This window comes from Lissotriton vulgaris, chromosome 8, assembly GCF_964263255.1.
Source record: "Lissotriton vulgaris chromosome 8, aLisVul1.2, whole genome shotgun sequence".
NCBI classification, from domain to species: Eukaryota; Metazoa; Chordata; class Amphibia; order Caudata; family Salamandridae; genus Lissotriton; species Lissotriton vulgaris.
The window spans coordinates 1,411,805,120-1,411,823,857 of record NC_141696.1 but is presented as its reverse complement, the minus strand read 5'-3'; the positions used below and the strand labels follow the sequence as shown (position 1 = coordinate 1,411,823,857).

The 18,738-nt window shown below is 44.9% G+C and overlaps 1 protein-coding gene across 1 annotated transcript in view; it reads left to right on the top strand.

Moving 5' to 3' along the window:
• The window catches only part of LCA5L (lebercilin LCA5 like), an 861,785-nt gene that overhangs the window by 440,448 nt on the left and 402,599 nt on the right, over positions 1 to 18,738 (top strand). The window contains exon 4 of the mRNA XM_086936277.1: positions 6,856 to 6,993. Coding sequence (XP_086792403.1) covers positions 6,856 to 6,993 — 138 coding nt within the window. The remainder of the gene's footprint in view (positions 1 to 6,855; positions 6,994 to 18,738) is intronic.

The following is an 18,738-nucleotide window of genomic DNA, read 5'->3' as shown; positions in this document are numbered from 1 at the left end:
GATATGATTGGCATTAGCAGGGTGAGTGACCTATGGGTCAAGGGTAAAATCAAGACCTTCGAGGCTCTAAGGTAGAGTATGAGCTGAGTGATAGAGAATTCGTCCCTTATGCCCAGATTACCCACGCGCTGAGGTCGGTTTTTCCTGAGGGCATTGACATTCCCGAATCCTCCCCACTAGAAGATCGGGTGCTTGATGGCCACGTGCCCGACAGCACCATTTCTTTGATATACAAGAAATTGATTAATAATCGAGCGGATCTGTTGGTGCGGCTTCAAGAGGTTTGGACTAGCGATGGTCTGGAATTGGATGACGAGGACTGGCAGTCGGCGCTATCCTCGCCGAACGAGGTCGCGATTCCGGCCTGTCTTCGATTTGTTCAACTTAAAATCCTACACCGGATATATGTCACCGGCCCACGCTTGATTCACATGGGTTATTCAGTAGATGGGTTATGTAAGCGTGGTTGTGGATTGGTTGGCACCTTCCTTCACATAATTTGGGAGTGCCCGGGAGTAGTGGCGTTCTGGAATCGAGTGCATGCTGTGATGGAAAGAGTCACTGGGGTGGCATTGCTGCCCGAAGCAAGGCGTTGCCTGTTGAATGTCTGGGAACCGAATGACTATGACGTGGCACAGACTCAGTGGGCGACCCTTGGGAATATGATTGCTAAGAGAGACATTGCGCAGTTGTGGGGTTCCCAGCGTCCGCCCACGGTCTTGGCGTGGAAGGAGAACATGGATTGGTGTATGTTTAGGGAGAAGACGGTGTATGTGGCACGGGGTAGACCCAGGAAATGGAATAAAATTTGGAGTCAGAGGAACTCCTACCGTGGAAACATATTCACGCCCCCATTCGTGGAGACCCCAGAGGTTCCTCTCTCCCCCTGATCCGAATTTCCAAGTATTGTGTAACCGTTATGATCACTGCTATTGTTTCCTCACCCCCCCCCCCCTGTGCCAATGACGTCTGTATTAAATTGTTCTGCGGTCTCCTTGCTTTCTGAACACATGTCCGAATGTAATGTCTTATTGCCTTGTGTGTAAGTTCTTTTTCTTAATAAAATAAAAATGATACCAAAAAAAAAATCCCAGTTTCCAAACCCTTTTGAGGTTCGCAGATGAGCCAATTGCTCGACATCCCACAATGGCGTGGCTTGTGTGAGTCGCCGATCCCACCCCAAACTTTTGTTCGCCGCCTTCTGGACGTGTACTGCATTTTGGGTAGGTCCAGTGAGTGGAGTCTTTACAGCAAAGAAGTAGATGGCTCTAGTAAAGTTACCCCCCTGAAGTAGCCACCTGCCCATCCTATTCCCGGGGTCATCCTCGCTTCTACATGTGCAATGGTTAATTGCTGCTAGATGAGAGGCCCAGTAATATTTTTTTATGTCGGGGAGAGCGATGCCCCAGTCATACCATGCTAGTACTAGGTTTTGCAAAGCTATGCATGGCAGGTCTTCCCACAGCAGCTCTCTCCGGAGGTCTTCAATTTCTTTAAAACAACGAGCTGGGACTGGGTCCGGGTGGTTCTGCAAGGCATACAGAAATCGGGGCATGGCCATCATTTTAAAAATTGCTGCCCATCCCAGCAGGGAGAGCGGGTGTGCCCTCCAAGGTGCGACATTCCTTTTCAGGCGCTGGAGAGGGGGGAGCAGATTTCAGGCTTGCTTTGTCTTTGGGTCAGCCGAGATAAAACACCCAGGTATCGGAAGCTGTCCCGGGCCACTTGAATTGGACAGTTCTTTAGGGGGATTGGGGGCTCACCACTGAGAACATAGACAACTGATTTGGCCCAGTTGATCCTGTATACTGAGTTCTTCCTAAAGTTTGTAAAAATGTTGATGGCATTAAAAAGCGAGGCTCTCGGGGAGGCGAGATAAAGGAGGATATGGTCCGCATAGAGAGAGATACGGTCCTCCAAGGTGTCTGCCCAATTGATGCCTCAGATTGTCGGATCCCGCCCGATCCATGCTGCAATCAGCTTGAGGGAAAGAGCAAAAAGTAGTGGGGACAATGGACAGCCATGACGTGTCCCACGGCTCAACTCAAACACCTCCAACTTTTTGTTGTCTACCACTACTTGAACCAAGGGCTCACTATACAATAGCCGTACCCACACAATGAATTCGGACCCGAAACCCAGCTTTTTCAGGACCGCAAAGAGATAAGCCTATTCAATGGTGTCAAATGCCATTGTGGCATCCAGGGACACCACCGCTGCTGCTTCTTGGATCATGTCGATCCTGCCCATCTGTACATAAAGATGCCGTAGGTTTAGGGCTGTATTTCGGTGAGGCATTAAAGCCTGACTGATCAGGGTGAACTAACTTACTAAGAACCGGGGTCAGTCAGATTGCCAACAGTTTGGTCAGGATCTTGGGTTCTGCGTTTAGCAGTGAGATAGGTCTATACGATGAGCACCTGACCCTTGTCTTCCCTTCTTTGTAGATAGTCACTAGGGTGGTTATCCGCTGATCATACGGAAGGCTCCCCGTCCCTACTCTCCTCGAACATCGCTCGCAGGTGTGGAGCAATGGAGTCAGGCTTTAGCTTGTAGAGCTCGATCGGCAAACCGTTTGGGCCCAGTGCCTTATCGCACCGTCTAAAGATACCCGTTCTTCGACTGACAGGACATGGAGCTGTATGTCTGCGAGCAGTGCTTCCAAGTCTGTTTCCTGCAAGTCAGTGCGTGAACGGTGCACTCAGTGGTAGTGGTCAGCGAACTCATCTGCAATCGTCTGCGGATCTGTTAAGATTCCCCCTGCTCGTCTACAAGCTCTGGAATCAGACGGCTAGCTAATTCTCTTCTGTCAAGCCAGGCAAGTAGCTTGCCTGCTTTATCACCTAAGTCGTACACTCTGCCCTCCTTTTCTCTGCCTAGAGTTTTGGCCATGTCTGTGGCGGTGGCCCTATATTCCTCCCTCTTGAGTTTAAGTTCATGCTGCTTGGCTTCTGTGGCTTCTTCTTCCCACTCTACCTCCAGCCGGAGGATGTTTGCTTCCACTTGGATCAGGTCTTTCTTTCTTTCCGAACATCTGCTATGAGTGAAAGGGCCTGACCCCTTAGTACTGTCTTAAAGGCTTCTCAGAGAGTTTGGGCCGATGTAACCGATCCTGTGTTTTCCGAGTAGTATTGATCTATGGCCCGGAGGAGAGCCCCTCTAACCGCCAGATTTCGCAGATACCAAGGGTTAATGGGAGCAGTCTTGCCCACCCGTTTTTCATTGAAGATAAATTCCGCCCAGATGGGGGAATGATTCGAGATACCCCTCGCTAAATGCTGAACCTCTCTGACACAGCTAATTTGGGGAGCCGGCACCAGAAGGTAGTCGATTCGGGAGAAACTGTTGTGTGCTTCTGAGTGGAAAGTGTATTGCCAGACGTCCAACAGGCCCAGCACTTCCATACATTCTGGGAACCATCTTTGCGAGGGACCGGGGGATAGTGGTCTGGCGTGTCCGACACCACTGAATTAAAGTCTCCCCGTGCTTTGGGATGACCGTCCGGAATTGACAGAAGTATTGCCCCTAAGTCCTTATAGGTACGGCTCTGTAGGCCTGGTGGGATGTATATAGTCATCAGCGATAGCGTCCTGCCCTCCCACTGCCCGGATATAGCTGGGTACCTTCCCAAGGCGTCCATCCATGTGTGTTGTATTGAGAGTGGGAAAGGCTTTTTGAGCATAATTCCCACCCCTCTGGAGCCAGAAACAAACCCTCAGTGCTCCATCAACTTGTACCCCACCTGTTCATGGACTGGGAAGAATTACCCATAAGATTTGTCTCCTGAAGGAATACTATGTCCAGGGAATGCCTCTTAATATGTTGCAAGACAGTACAACGCTTCACTTTATCCCCCACACCGTTAATATTCCAGCGTAGAAGCCAGAGGCCCTTATCCCAGTGTGTGGGCTGTTGCATACCTGTGGACTAGCAGTTCCCTTTACCTGTCTATTTAGACTCAGTGCCTTCTTCATTGAACATTAAACAACCACTGGACCCCTCCTACCCCCCCCAACTATCCCTCCCAACCCGAAATCCCCCTCCCTGCTTCCCTGCACTTCTGGCCTTGACCTGCCCATGAAACAAACTAGTCAGAGTGCCTGTCGCCAATGCATTTAAATAAAGGAACCAAACTGTGGGGGTAAAGGTTCCAGCACCTCGAATCCCGGTAATCAAGTGTTCATACCCTCCCTGTGGGGGAACATCTTAGATAAAGGACACTAGTGGATAACCTGTACTGCGGGGGAGCGCCCGCACGGGAAGATCACCTCCCTACATCCCTCCCACCTATGATATACATACAATTGAATTAAACAAGCCCAGCAAGAGACCCCCACCTCCCAGAAGTAAACGATTGTTAAACCTAGTCCTGGACATCATTCATCTGGCGTTATGTTCCTTTGCACCTCTCTAGCCTTCCAGCCAGTTCGTCGCCTCCTCAGGGCGCTCAAAAAACCATGCCTTCCCCTCCACCCTCAGCTTGGGGGGGAAAAGCGTGGTTTATTTTACCCTTCTGTCGCGTAGCTCCCTGGTCTCCTCACGAAATGACCTCCGTCGTTCTGCACTCGCAGGGTGAAGTCAGGAAAGAGGGATATTTCTGGATTCTGATAGCAAAGAGGTGGGGCCACCCTGGCGGTCTGAAGTATGATGTCTCTGTCTCTAAAGTTAAGTAGTCTGGCCAGGATGGGACAAGGCGGAGCTCCCGGTCACGGCCGACTTCCCGACAGTCTATGTGCCCTTTCCACCACAAAGAACTTTGAAACGCCCTTGGGCTGCAAATGGTTGAGCATGAGGTCCTGTACAAAACGGTCTGCCGCCCGTCCCTCCACCTTTTCGGGCACTCCAATTATGCGGGCATTGTTCCCTCTGGAGCGACCTTCGTAGTCGTCAAGCTTGTCCTCTGTGTACTTCCGAATCTCCTGGAACTCCTTGACGTCCTGCTGCAATTGAACGGAGTCACCTTTGAGGCTGGAAATGACAGTCTCCATTTGCTTTACCTTTTCGCTAATCTTGGACATGTCCACCCTGATTAGGGTTACTCAGTAGAAATTGTGTGCATACGCTGTTCAAGAGAAGTACACACTCCGGATATTGCTTCCAGCACATCTTGTAGGGTCCGTTCTGTGTTTTCAGAGTCAGCCCTGGCCACCACACCGCCCTTCAGGTGGGACTCAGGGACTACAGTATTTGGCATGGTGTGCTTGTCCAATCGGCTCTGTTGGGTCGCCTTTGAGCCCTTGAGCCCGACATGGCCGCTGTTCGTTATCTTTGAACGGTCCCCATCCCAAGCTCCCCACCACTGAAAGCAGAGCCACAAGTGCGAGGTGCCGCCCAAGAGGTCGGAGAGCACAGCCCAGCCAGTTTCCGGTGCTTCCTTCAGCACTGCCGGGGTCCCAGCATTTCACAATCGGGCCTCAGCTGGCCTTAGACCGGCAGTCCCACCAACCGCAAGGCTTCGTGTCCGGAGGGTAAGTCGTCCGCCCAGGCTGCCCGGTCTGCAACGGTTGGCCAGTTCCCCGTATCCCAGTAGGTGACCCGGCTCCAACCCCAGAGTGCTGGCCCGCTCCACCCGTATCGTGCTGCACAGCTTGTTGTAATCGAATCTAGGCCCCTAGTGTAAATTTCCTGATTCATGCCCTTATATAGGTATACTTTATCATATCCTTATATAGGCATAAAAATCACTACCCTGTTTGGTCTAAGCCACACAGCCCAAATACGGCATGGCTACTTCCACTAGGTTCCGAGAATTAACAATGATTTCTTGGAAAAACCCGCCTTCAGCAGCTAGGAACTTCCCCCTGCTTGAATATTAAGTTCTCCACGAACTCCTGGCGTTTTCCAAGAATTTAGCCTTTGAGTGACGATATTAAGTCCAAACATGCGTCAAACTCGGCACCTTCAAAGTATAAATATGCCCAGGTTTGCCCAGTCAAACACACGGTGGTTTGGAGCAGATAGACTATCTACTTGCCCGACGCCCTGCAGCAGCAAGTGGTGAAGGAAGCCGACCCTCCAGCTGACGCACTAAGAGACGCTGTCTTTACTCTTGCGGAGAAATCCAGCTCCTGTGTTTCTAGCTTCCCCTTGCGGGTATCTGGGAAATCGAGTCCTGAGAGAGAGATACAAGACCTCCTTCATTCTAAAACCAAGGTATGGAACTGATTAGACCTCTTAGAGAATTCTTGGAAAAGATTCCTGGCAGAGAACTACTGAACTTAGGCTACTCCTCACTTACTTCCTCCCTAGTACTAGTCTCAGGCTAGGTTCACCGGGGTAGGCGTATTTTAGAAGCACCAGTGATGAGTACCCGATTATATATCTCAAATAGTAGATATAATAAAGTTAGGTTTGTCCACGATTTAGTATGTTTTCAGGAACACAATGTAAAATTCATTCATACACCAATTGCATATTTATCACAAAAAGGATGGTCAGCTTTTCTGATTGGACTGGCAAAATAATAATGACCTCAAAACAGTGGATATGAGAGCATTGATGAGTACCTTAACATATTTCTCAAAAACTGGATATAATACAAAGTTAGGCTTGTCCTGGTGTAGCGAGCTTACGCCGTGATTTTACTTTTAGTTAAGAAATGCAGAGCAGCTTGTGTTGTACAGAACAGTCTTGTCACAAGGAGCTATAAAGGTCCACCATTAAGGTAGTACATATGACAACAGGCGAATTACATTTAACGTTATTGATTACTGTAAAAAAGGAAATGAACCTTTTTAATTTTCAATGTACAGATCCTGTTTTTCCATTTCCTACCCCCTATATTTACTTATTTGAGAGGCTCCCCTTTGTTCAAATGTATTCACAGAGCAGTTACATTTCAGTATATCTCCACAGGGATTAGAAAGACAGCTGAAACTGAACACTGCTTGCTTCACTCGTCAGCTGGCTGCAGAAAACAGAAAGACGATGGAGGCTCGGGAGGTTATCAAGAAATTGCAGTTGGATATTGCAGTGCTACAGCAAAAACTGAAGGTACAGACGGATTGTTTTGTTCTAGTGCTAGTTCAATTATGAATAGTTCCTATTTTTAATGTTGCAATTTCATTTCTTTCATTTGAAAAATACGAATAGATGTGATTGAACAGCCAATTTCCTACAATTGGACACCTTAGATTTATGGTAATAAGAATTCTGTGTCAGCGATCGTTACTATATATAAAAAAATAGTATGCTTTCAAGCTTGCAGCTGAAATGTACTGTATAATACATACAAATAGTTTACACAAGCTTTAAAAAATCTATACAAATATGAAATGCGTAGTCTTCTCTATACATCTGTAAAGTGCAAAAAGATTGTTTTCACTATATATGGCATACGGAGCAAAGCGCCCTTATGATGATAAATTTCCAACAAGGTATGATACATATATCCATAGTAATGTCTCCTATGTAAACTACTTACTGGATCCGAACAGGTCTTAAAAAAAATAACAACAGATTACAGCAGTTGAATATTAAAATTTATTAACACATCTCCACTTTTACATTTTGGATCCCGCAACTCGATAGCTACTTATTCATTAAATGTTGTGCTTGCCTTCCGGGTGCTACTGCTAAACTTCTCTGTGGCAAATTCTACTATTCCATACTTTGTTTTCACTAAGCATTAGAACTTCTTTAAATGACCACACATTAAATCTCTACAATAATTGTTTCAATCAAGTTCAAGTTCAAAATACTTTATTCGGTTAAAAACAGAGAATAACCATAAAAGTAGCATGAAAAGTACAATTTACAATGGGTCAGGTGATCATTATTTAAGATCTCAACAAAAGAACATGTTAAAAACCAAAAACATAGATACAGCATAAGAATTAATTCATGTGAAGGGTTTTACGACACTTAAAAACTAATTAAAAAAATTCAGAAAGTGATGCTAACATAAAAACAGTATCAATTTTTTGAAACTCTAAAAACGCTAGGCGACATCTATATACATTTAAGTCTTTAAGAATAGGGATGAAAGTTTTCTACGAAAAAAAGTATAAAATTTACAAAAGAATAAAATATGAATATCGGATTGCGGGGACACATCATCACATGGGCAGGGAGATAATTCTTTCGACCAACAATTCATCACAGGAAAAGATAATAACCTGAAAATGATGTTAAATCTAAACCGGGTTAAAAGGAAACGTTCATGGTTGGACATGTATAAAGACAGATATGGCTGTAGTTTCTCTCCAATTATAATTGCCTGATGGGCAGAAATAGTCTTTTTTTTCACCTCCTCCATTTGTCTTTTTTTCCATGAGGTGAGCAATACACAAGTTTTTTAGTCCTCTTCTTGAGATGTGTACCATAGATAATGGATCCTCAAAATATTGAGCACAGCTTAGTTCTTCAAGAAAATTTCTAACATAGCATATCCATTTAAAATTGTTAATATTATCCTGTGCTAGAACGTCCTTTAAAATGGCCCGGTTAACCACACACTAGTCATTTGTCCAAACCCTGTTCCAAAGAAGAATCGGCTGGATCTTGATTGTGTCAGTGACAAACACCAAACCCAGTTCTGCGTGGCATATAAAGGTCACAGTGCTTTCAGGGACGGACAAGATGTAACGTAAAAACTTCTTTTCCATGGTTTGAATTGTACTGACATTTGAGTAACCCCATAATCCTGAGCCATAAGTAGCTACTGCTATACAGGTGGCATTATAGATGGTTAAAATTTCCCTTATGGGTTTTTTCCCTAGCTTTTTTATAAAACACTGTAAAGCCATAACAGTTTCGGAAAATAACAGGGTTCTAGCATTAATTGCAGTAGTCCATGAGCCACTTTCATGAAACAGAATGCCCAGATATGGGAAAGTAGAGGTCTTCTCTAAGGGATTGGAATTTATAAAAATATGCTTCAAATGCCTGCTTGTTCTTGTCCCGCAATACATAGACAGTGTCTTGGAGCAATTGATTTTCAAGTCCAAGCTAAGCATGAAACTATTAAAGGATGTAACCAGAGTTTGAAGTGCCATTGGGGTGCGTGCCATCAGGACTGCATCGTCCGCGTACAGTAGGGCAGGGACAGGCCTCTCACCCACCATAGGCATGTCCCTGCCCTACTGCATGAGGCGATGCTCCAAGCCATTTGTATACAACAAAAATAAAAAGGGCGCTAAAACGCACCCTTGGCGTACACCGCGGCCAATCCCAAAGTGTCTGCTACATTCACCCTCTTTCCCATACCGGACCGTTGCAGTGGCCCCAGAATATAAGTCTCTCAGGAAGCATATAATAGCATTATCTACCCCCAGTTCGGCCATTATTGCCCACAGCTTGTTATGTGACACGCAATCAAAAGCCGACGATAAGTCAACAAAAGTGAGGTATAGACGTTGTTTTTTAACCCTTATATACTTCTGTTGCAAGATAAATAAATTTAGCCCTTGCTCTATAGTCCCTAAACCCCTTTGGAACCCATATTGAAAATCACTTAGCACCCCATTTTCTTCTGCCCAGCTTTGCAACTTAACTAAAACCACTCTCCCAAGAATTTTTATAGAGGAATCCAGTAAAGAAATTGGCCTATAGCATGTGCAGTTCTGCCTATCACCTTTCTTAAAAATCGGGACTATGATTGATGTAAACCCGGTAGGGATTAGGCCTTTTGCCAAAGCAACATTAAAAAGCTGAACTAGCACTGGCCCCCATAAATCAGTATTGGCCTTATAAAGGTCAGCTGGTATGCCGTCAGGTCCAGCCGCCTTACCCCCCCTTAGTTGCCTTCAGGCTCGCAATGACTTTAGGAAGAGTTACAACCAAAGCTTCAGGTAGATCTAAATTTACCATCCTGGAATCATGGCCTGTATCGGGCACTGATTCAGCAGCCATGTATAGGGAGGAAAAGTGAGCCACCCACTCATCTTCTGTAACAGCAATTTCCATGCATGCTTTTTTATCATACAGGAGCGGAGTATTTATAACCCTCCAGAAAGCAGCCGGATAATTTGATTGTGACGCCGAACATAATTCATCCCACGCCTCCCTTTTTATCAGGTCCTTCCTATCCTTCAGTACTGTATTGTAATTCCTCCTTAATTCTCTGATTAGAGTTACATCCCGCGGTCTTTTATGAATCGCATATCTAAGATTTGTTAAGGCTTTAGTGCACTTCTTGTCAAACCATTTCCTATTAGACTTTAGGGAATTTTTTCGTGTAACCCATAAAACCTCCTTAATTGTGGTAGCAATAATATTAAAATGAGCTAAAATGTCATTACTCTCTGCATGTTCATCCAGACAAATCAAAAAGCTATTCATACACTTATTCATCACTTTGGACAAAAAGTCATCCGGGACCACTTTGCTCCATTTAAGAGTATAACCATTTTGAGAACCTAACTTCACATCCTGCGCCATATACTTAGAGCTTGCTACATTTTCGGATGGGACAAATAGGTTTTCCATTGTTACTACCTGTGGAAAGTGGTCACTTAGAGCTAAGTCCATTATGCTAGAGCTAATCAATCTTCCAGCAGAGCTATTTGTACAAAGACTAAAATCAATAATAGTCGAGGCCCCCCGACCCACAAAAGTTGGAACAAATGACATTGTGTGGTTGGCTATCTCATTTGTAAACCCAAAATCATAATTAAAAATCATCTCGTTTAGTGAATCTTCAAGTAGGGTATGTTCAAAGTGCGTTAAATTAATATCCTGTTCCAACATCAGGCCGCATATACCCTTTTGACCCTTTTTACACAGTGTACAATTAAAATCACCCCCCCCATAATATCATTACTTCACCCCTTTTTTTTTGTCAATTTCAGACTGCATATCTACAGTTATTGAGGCGAGTAGTTCCTTAGTCATGCTACTTGGAAAATTATTATAGAAGTTTAAAAGGACAATCCTTGGACCCTTCCTTGTATCTGTCACTATTTTCTGATAATAACTGGATCCAGGGGAAAAGAAAATCTTATCATATACTAGCAGGTTAGATATATACATAATCAATCCACCCTTGGGTCTACCATATGAACCCCCCACCGCAGGAGTAAAATAGGTTTTGTAGCCATTTAAGTGTATCGGTGCAATGGCCCAAGTTTCTTGTAGAGCTAGTATGCCTACACCAGTAATTACATCATCCCAAGATGGATTGAGGATTTTTTGTTTTATACCTGCCACATTCCAAAAGACCACCTTACAGAATTCTTCTTTAGGCAACGCCTCTACAGCAACCCCAGCTTGACCACCCAGCATCCCTTGTGTTATCCCGGCCACCGCTCGAGTTTCATGTGACTCATCATGTCCTGGTAGATCAATCTCACCCAAGTTTACAGAAGTTGATGCCTTAAGGACCTCTTTTTCCTCAGGGAGTCAATCCACCATTTCTAGGCAGTCAAACCGATTATAACAAGGAGTAATGGGAGGAAATTGCTGATTACCAAACCATCCCAGATCATACCTTTGCGGGAGAAAGTGAGGAAACCTCCCCCTATGTTTCACCACATTCCATCCATCTTCATTCCCCCCTCCCCATTCTGTGTTATACTGATTCCTATCATAATCCACACCATTTCCGCCTCTTGGATGTCGGTTGTCCCTAGTCCAGCTCCATCTATTGTCCGGATGATCCCCATCAGGGTAGAAATAGGATAATGCCCTGGCCACAATGGACAGGCCATGGTTCATTGGGGCCCTCATTGTGATATATTCCGCAGTATGCGTATTCTCAAAAGTTATCACCATGCAGTCACCCTGTGCCCTTTTTTTATTATACCCAATCCATGAAACCCTTTCAACCTTTAAAATGTTGCTTTTAATAGCTGGCGGGAGAGGGTAATTATTATTAAGCCAATGGATGGTCTTATTTACAAGTGCCCCGTTGTTTTCAATTGATTGTTCATCTAGTTCCGGCACTCCAGTCAAAACCACAACATATGGCGAGGCTTTTGGGGGTAAGTTTATACTTCTGCGCACTTCCCTTTTAGCTGATTGGCCTTTGTCCTGTAATAGGATAGGGGGTTGTGGAGCTAATGCCTCCTTGGCAGGTAGGGCCGAATTTTTAGGTATTGATACAGTTTTTAGCGGTTGATTGTTAGGGAGTTTTCCTTTTTCAGGATTAGTTGTACTTAAAGAAGTACTATTTGGGACACTCTTTGTCAGTGTAGGGCCAGGTTTATTAGATGTTGTTACACTAGCTTTAACCTTGGACGCGCTTACATTGACTATTTGTTTAGCCAGATTCTCATACTGCATATGTGTGTCTTTTTTCAGGTCCTGAATTTGTTTCTCCAACTCCTTGAGAAGTTTTATCAGTGGGGTCAATAAAGTTTTCATTGAGGTCTCCAACAAATATAGCATCGTACTCTTTCTTACCCTGCTAGCATTAAGACTATCCTCAGCAGAGCTATTTCTAGAGCTATTGGAGATTAAATCGGCCATCGAATCATCCAGAATGGTATCATCCGGGATGGCTAGGCACACTGTGTTAGGGGGCAGGACATCTTCTCCTTGTGTATCATTACCATTAACAATAAGCGCATTACTTGTGTCTATTAATGGATCTTTACTGCATGCGTGAGTAAGCATATTTTGAGTTGACCTCTTTTTAGGGTTTGCCCCTTCCTTTATCCCCTGTAACACAACATTTTTGTCTTTAGGTGTAGCTGCTGTGTGTATCAAAGCACTAGTCTATGCCTGGGTGGATGTTAAGGTTTGAACTAGGGGAGCCTGAGTTGGATTAGGTGTTTCAAGGAGAGTTTGCGAAACCGCTGTACTAGTCACATCCACAGATAATGTTATTCTCTCCTCTGTTAGGGCTCCGTACATTAGCAAAATGGCCCATAGAAGACCTTTTAGCATGCTCCAAATCCTGCTATACCCTTCTTTCCATCAATGAAATCCCCTCATCGATCAGTATATTGAGTTCTTACAATAAAATCATCTAGGGTGCCTGTTAGTTTCTTCCCCCCTGCTGCTGCCCTACTTCTTGTCTCACGCATCTCCATACTATTATTAGAGTCACTTTTTGAGATGTCCGTAGGGCAGAGAACCCTGGTCTATAAATGCAGTAAAAGACAAGAAGAAAGAAAAGAGGGGTATTATCACACTACACGCAGCTTTTTTAGCATATAAATGGGCAAAAGTCAAACATAGGTACCCCGACAGATTTTACGGCAGAGTAACTGGCCCGGTCCGGACTCTTCTGGCCGATGAGGGCTGAAGAGGGCCCGCCCTTTTCCCGGGCTTCGCCCTGGGCGTCCCGCTCGCGTCCCGCGACGCTGGGGGCTCAAGGATTTAACCGCCCCTCCTGGCGCTTTGCTCGCGTCAGGGTAGCGCGCCGCCGCAAAGGCTGCCGGGATATGTAGTTTCCCGGAGCGGCGGCGCGGTTGGTGGCAGAAGGACCCGGTGCTGGCGCTGAAAATACCTCTGGCTGCTCTCTCCCGCTGCTAGGCGCTGCAGGTAGTTTCTCCTGCCTATTTTACTTAAAGTGATCCAAAACCACGCAAGCAGCAGCACATTTAGGTCCAAACGTCAGACGACACAACGATCCCATCAGACGACACAACGATCGCCTTGTTTCAATCAGTATCTTCTCTGTGTCAAACAAAGTGCACACAGTATAAATAAATGGTCATTATTTTCAGTAAAAGTATTTGTGCAACTACTGTTGGTGGCATTGAAGTCTGTTTAGTGTCACATTATAAGTTGCCCCATAATTGCCAGACAGCAGTAACAGTGTAATTATGCATTTCTGAGGATGTGGTATTTCACCATAATTATGGATTTTCTGCAATCGCCAGATAATTTGCAGTGTTGTTTGCAGAATTCAGCAAAAATGCGGGTTCCAAGTTAAATAGCTCAAAATAATACTACTAGAGAATGTGTGCCTTATAATGCTGCATAAGTTGCCTTTTCTTGCACTTTAATTTCAAAGGAGTTAAAGGACAGGAGCAACCCTGTATTCCATGCTGGAACAGGGCTTTTAATGTAAAGTGAGCCAGTTTCCCCAGAGGATTCATTTAAAATATTTTATCCATTAGTGACCGTGACATCAATAAATATATTAATCAAAGAAAATAAAAAATAAAGGCCTGAGAGATGTACATCTGAGGAAATTATTTAAATGTATTCTTGGGTATCGGGTGAACCACAAGGTAGAAAATCAAAACAAAGATGATGACGATTGTTATGTACAAGAACATAAAAAGTGAACAAACAACGCCGTACCAGTGTGAGAAAAGGGTGACGTGTAGTAGACGTAAATCCATACTAATATAATAAAGAGAGAGCCCAAACCTTTGAGGCGGGTAATCTCAGGAACCACAGCACCAATCACAACACCCAATACAGCGTTGGAAAGGGCAGTTGCAGCAGAAGGACATAGGCTATGCAGACCCTCACCATATACATTTAAAAGGTAAAAGAACTGTGCCAGCAAAGTAGTCCCTTGTGGGCTTGTCTGCGCTGTGCTGTGGGCGTGACAAACGCTGGGGGCGTGTGGTACGTTCCGCCCTTCATGCCATGTCTCACATCGTGTGCTGTAGGCGTGTGCTGGGGACGTGTGCGTGTGCCAGGCGCAGGATTACGGGGAAAAAAGCGAGCGTTGTGCCCAATATTTTATTGTTTTTTCTTCCCAGGCTCTGTACATTCCAGCTCCGGGTGTCCACCCTGCTCCCTTTAAATACCCCTGCACCCCATAATCATAACCCACCCTGTTGTGAACGTATCTATGACCCTAATTAGATATTCCCAATGTATGCCCTTATGTGGTTATAACAAATCATATCCTTATAAAGTCATAAGAATCATATCCATATTTAGTAATAGCCAATGCAGTGCAAATACCGCAAGGCTACGTCCTTAGACTCCTAGAAAGTACAACGAGTTCTTTAAACAAACCAAACCTACAGCAACCCGGGAATTCCCCCTGCTTTTGTTTTGATTTGTCCTAGAACTCCTGCGAGTCCTGAAAGAACTGCCAGTTCTTAGTGACAGTTCTTATTGACGTCTTATGTCCAACCTTACGTCAAACACGGCACCTTCCAGGTATAAATATACCAGCATTTGCCTTAAGCAACACACAGTGGTTTGGAGCAGAGCGGCTATCTACTTACGCAAAGCCCAGCTGATGCGAGTGCCGAAGGAAGCCGTCCCTCCCATTTGACGCACTGAGAAAGACGCTGTCTTTTCTCCTGCCGAGAAAATCCAGCTCCAGTGTTTCCAGTCACCCTTGAGGGTTACTGGGAGATTGAGTTCTGAGAACGAGATACAAGACCTCCTTCATTCTAAAACCAAGGTATGGAGCTGACTAGACACTTAGAGAATTCTTGATTCAGACTCTTGGCAAAACTAACTTAACTTAAACTGCAACTCCCTTACTCCTTCCCACGTACTAGGCTTAGGTTAGGTACACTGGGGTAGGCGTATCTTAGAAGCACCAGTTGAGTACGTTTAGTCAACTTTTATCATTGTATATATTGGTATATATTTTATCCGTTTTAAGTATCATATGGCTCAGAAACCATATCAATGCTTTTACAGTATTATTTCATAATACTCCTTTTACTGTACGCACTTTACTTTATGAAAAGTATGCCAATTGGGGCAATTCACTTCTCTTGCATGAGAAAGAAGACTGCTCAATAAATAACACCTTTTATTGAAAACGCCCGTCTCTCTATTTCTCTGCACTCTGGTGAAACTAAGCATGCACTATTGACTGAGTGAAATAGCTATCTACTGTTTTCTCACGACTCTGGAGATATACTCCTTATTCTGGAGGGAGCAAAGTTGTCATGTTTATGCGGTTGTCAGAAGCTAATCCCTTCTTGTCTAATCAGGGAAGTTAACTCCTCCCTGTTCATTCGAGAAAGTTTCTAGTGACCTCTGAGCTAGCTGGCATACCTAATTAAGTCTAACATATTAGGTAGAGACCTAGTCAACCTCAGTCCTACGTCTAAACTGCCGTTTATGTTATTCCAATGCGCAGAGCCTATTAGGAATATAGGAACTAAACTACATGGCGCCCGACGTTTGGTAAGGCGATAATCTAACGCAAGATACTAGAGTAACTCAATCGTGCTTTTCACACAGACCCCTTTTTTCCCGTAAAAACTCCAATAGACGTCTGGAGTGGGTGAAAGGTTAATATCCGCCGAAACTTAGTAGGAAGAGATTCCTATGTATTAGTTTTTGGTTCAGTCAACGTTGAAGGATACAGTGTTCCAAAATATTGTGCACCTAATCTTTGTTTCCTCAAAACTTGCTCTGCAAACTTTCAATAAAGAATGTCAAATAACGGCGACAACAATGAAACCGGTGAAGCCGCAGTAAATGCGAAGCAACCGGGTGCAGACGTTACAGGGTTTAATGAAGATAACGACCCGGATGCAATAATCATCCCGGTCAATATAAGAAAAACCATAACTATAAAACTTATAGAGAATGGAGGTAGAGGCACATGAATATCGGCAGACAGAGGTATTCTATTCCTGGATAAATTTCCCGGCAGCACATGCTGTAACACATGAGTTCCACTACTACAAAATAGCGGAATCTCCAGAGGAATACTCTCCTTTCGAGGAAGTTGAAATTCCACTAACATACCAAGAGCACCTGCTCTGGTTTAATGGCGCCCTAAAACATCAAAATCACATTACCAGGCTCAGTCCACTAGGTAGACCAGGAGCCACATGGCCGGTTCTAGCCAGCTATACACCACATCCGGACATTGAAAAAATGTCAAGCGAAGAACTCTTAGTTAAAATAAAAGAATTAACAAAAGCATATAGAGATTTAGTTCAATTAACAGTTGACGGTACAACCTACCGACTAAATACACTAACTGAAAATCATTAAAAATAATCTCAAACCTCTCCCAGAGAAAAACAATTTCAGTCCAGAGGAAGGTCTCCCCTACGAAGAAATAGATCTCCAGAAGGGGGAGGCAAGTCTCCACAACGGGAGCCCTCTGAAAAAAGATACAACCTTAGAAATAGGGAAAATTTGAAAAAACCTGTCAGATATCAAGATATTGATACACGTCCCTCTCGATCTTTTCAGACTTCCTCACAGAAATCGGAAAGAAGAGGACGGTCATAACATGAAGAAGAGCACGTCAAGTCTAAAGACAAGGAACCTGCTCATCAAAGTAAAAAATTACAATTTCCCAGAAAGAAGGTAGCCAGTATTAAAATAAAACGTGCCGAGAATCCTGAAGACACAACTGAAAAACGGAGAGTGGGCCCAGACAATGCTAGACAGTGCAGCAGAAGTGACCATAGCTCGCAAGATCCTGATGAATCTTCTGGAGGCAGTATGTATGTATGTATGTATCGCGTATTTGTATAGCGCTAAACTGTCACCCAAAGGGTATCCTGGCGCTTTGACTCTTTAAAATCGTACGCGATGTTACACTGCCACAATGTTTACATTTTCCTAGGAAATAGATACGTTTTTAATCCTTTTTTAAAAGAGGAGAATTCCCCAGCGCTTCTAAGGGACAAAGGTAAAGAGTTCCACAGTTTGGCTGCAGTGAATGCAAAGGAGCGTCCGCCCATCCGGGTCCTCAAAATCTTGGGAACTACCACCAGGTATGCCGACGAAGATCGTAGAGGTCTGGCTGGCGTATACCAAGAAAACAGCTCCTGCAGCGGAGCAGGCCCCTGACCATGAAGGGCCCTGAAAACTAGGCATAATGCTTTGAAATAGATGCGCTGGTGGATTGGCAACCAGTGAAGGTCCATAAGAGCCAGAGAAGAGGAGTCAGATCGCAGCCGAGAGAGAGCCAGCTTAGCAGCCATGTTCTGTATTCGCTGCAGCTTACCAATCAGGGTGTCAGGCGCGCCCAGCAGTAGTGCGTTGCATTAATCAAGCCTGCTTAAGATGATACTACGCACTACCTCTGGTCGGGTATGGGCCGGAAGCATGGGTAGGATGTTGCGTAGCGAGCGAAGCAGCATCAAACAAGTAGCCACTGTTTTATTCACGAACGCTTCCAGCTGTAAGTTAGATCCAAACATGACACCCAGATTCCGAACAGAATCTGGTGACACTGTGGTGCCCTGGGAAGAGGTAGGCCAAAAGTCCGTCGGCAAAGGCCGTGGGATCTTTTCCATGGAACAATGCAATACCTCAGTTTTTGAGCTATTGAATTGAAGAGAATTCTGAAGCAGCCATTCCGCTGTGGCCGTCATGCAGCAGTGGAAGGCCTCCTGAGACACGGCATCACTACCCTCAAAAGAGAAGATAAGCTGCGTGTCATCAGCGTAATTGATGACCAGGGGACGGAGATACAGATAAAATAAAATGGGGCTGATAGCCGACCCTTGGGGTACACCCTGCCCTACTTTCTTAATGTCGGATCTGTAGGGTGGCAAGGCTACCACCTGGTGTCTGTCACCAAGATAGGAGACCAGCCAGTCCCGAGCCAGGCCGGCCACCCCGATTTCCTCCAGTCTGCTGACCAAGATGGCATGACAGACCGTATCGAACGCGGCCGACATATCGAGCAGCACTAAAAAGGCTGCCCGACCAGAGTCGACTCACGAACGTAGGTCGTCCTAAGCAACCACCAATGCGGACTCCGTACCATGAGCTGGCCTGAAGCCAAACTGAGCCACATCTAGGCAGGTATTAGTCTCCATGAAGCTGGACAGGTGTTTTGTGACCAGTTTCTCCAAGATCTTAATAGGAAAAGGAAGCAACGAAATAGGCCTATAATTCGCCGCACAGGTGGGATCCAGCGTTGCCTTCTTCAAAAGAGGAGAA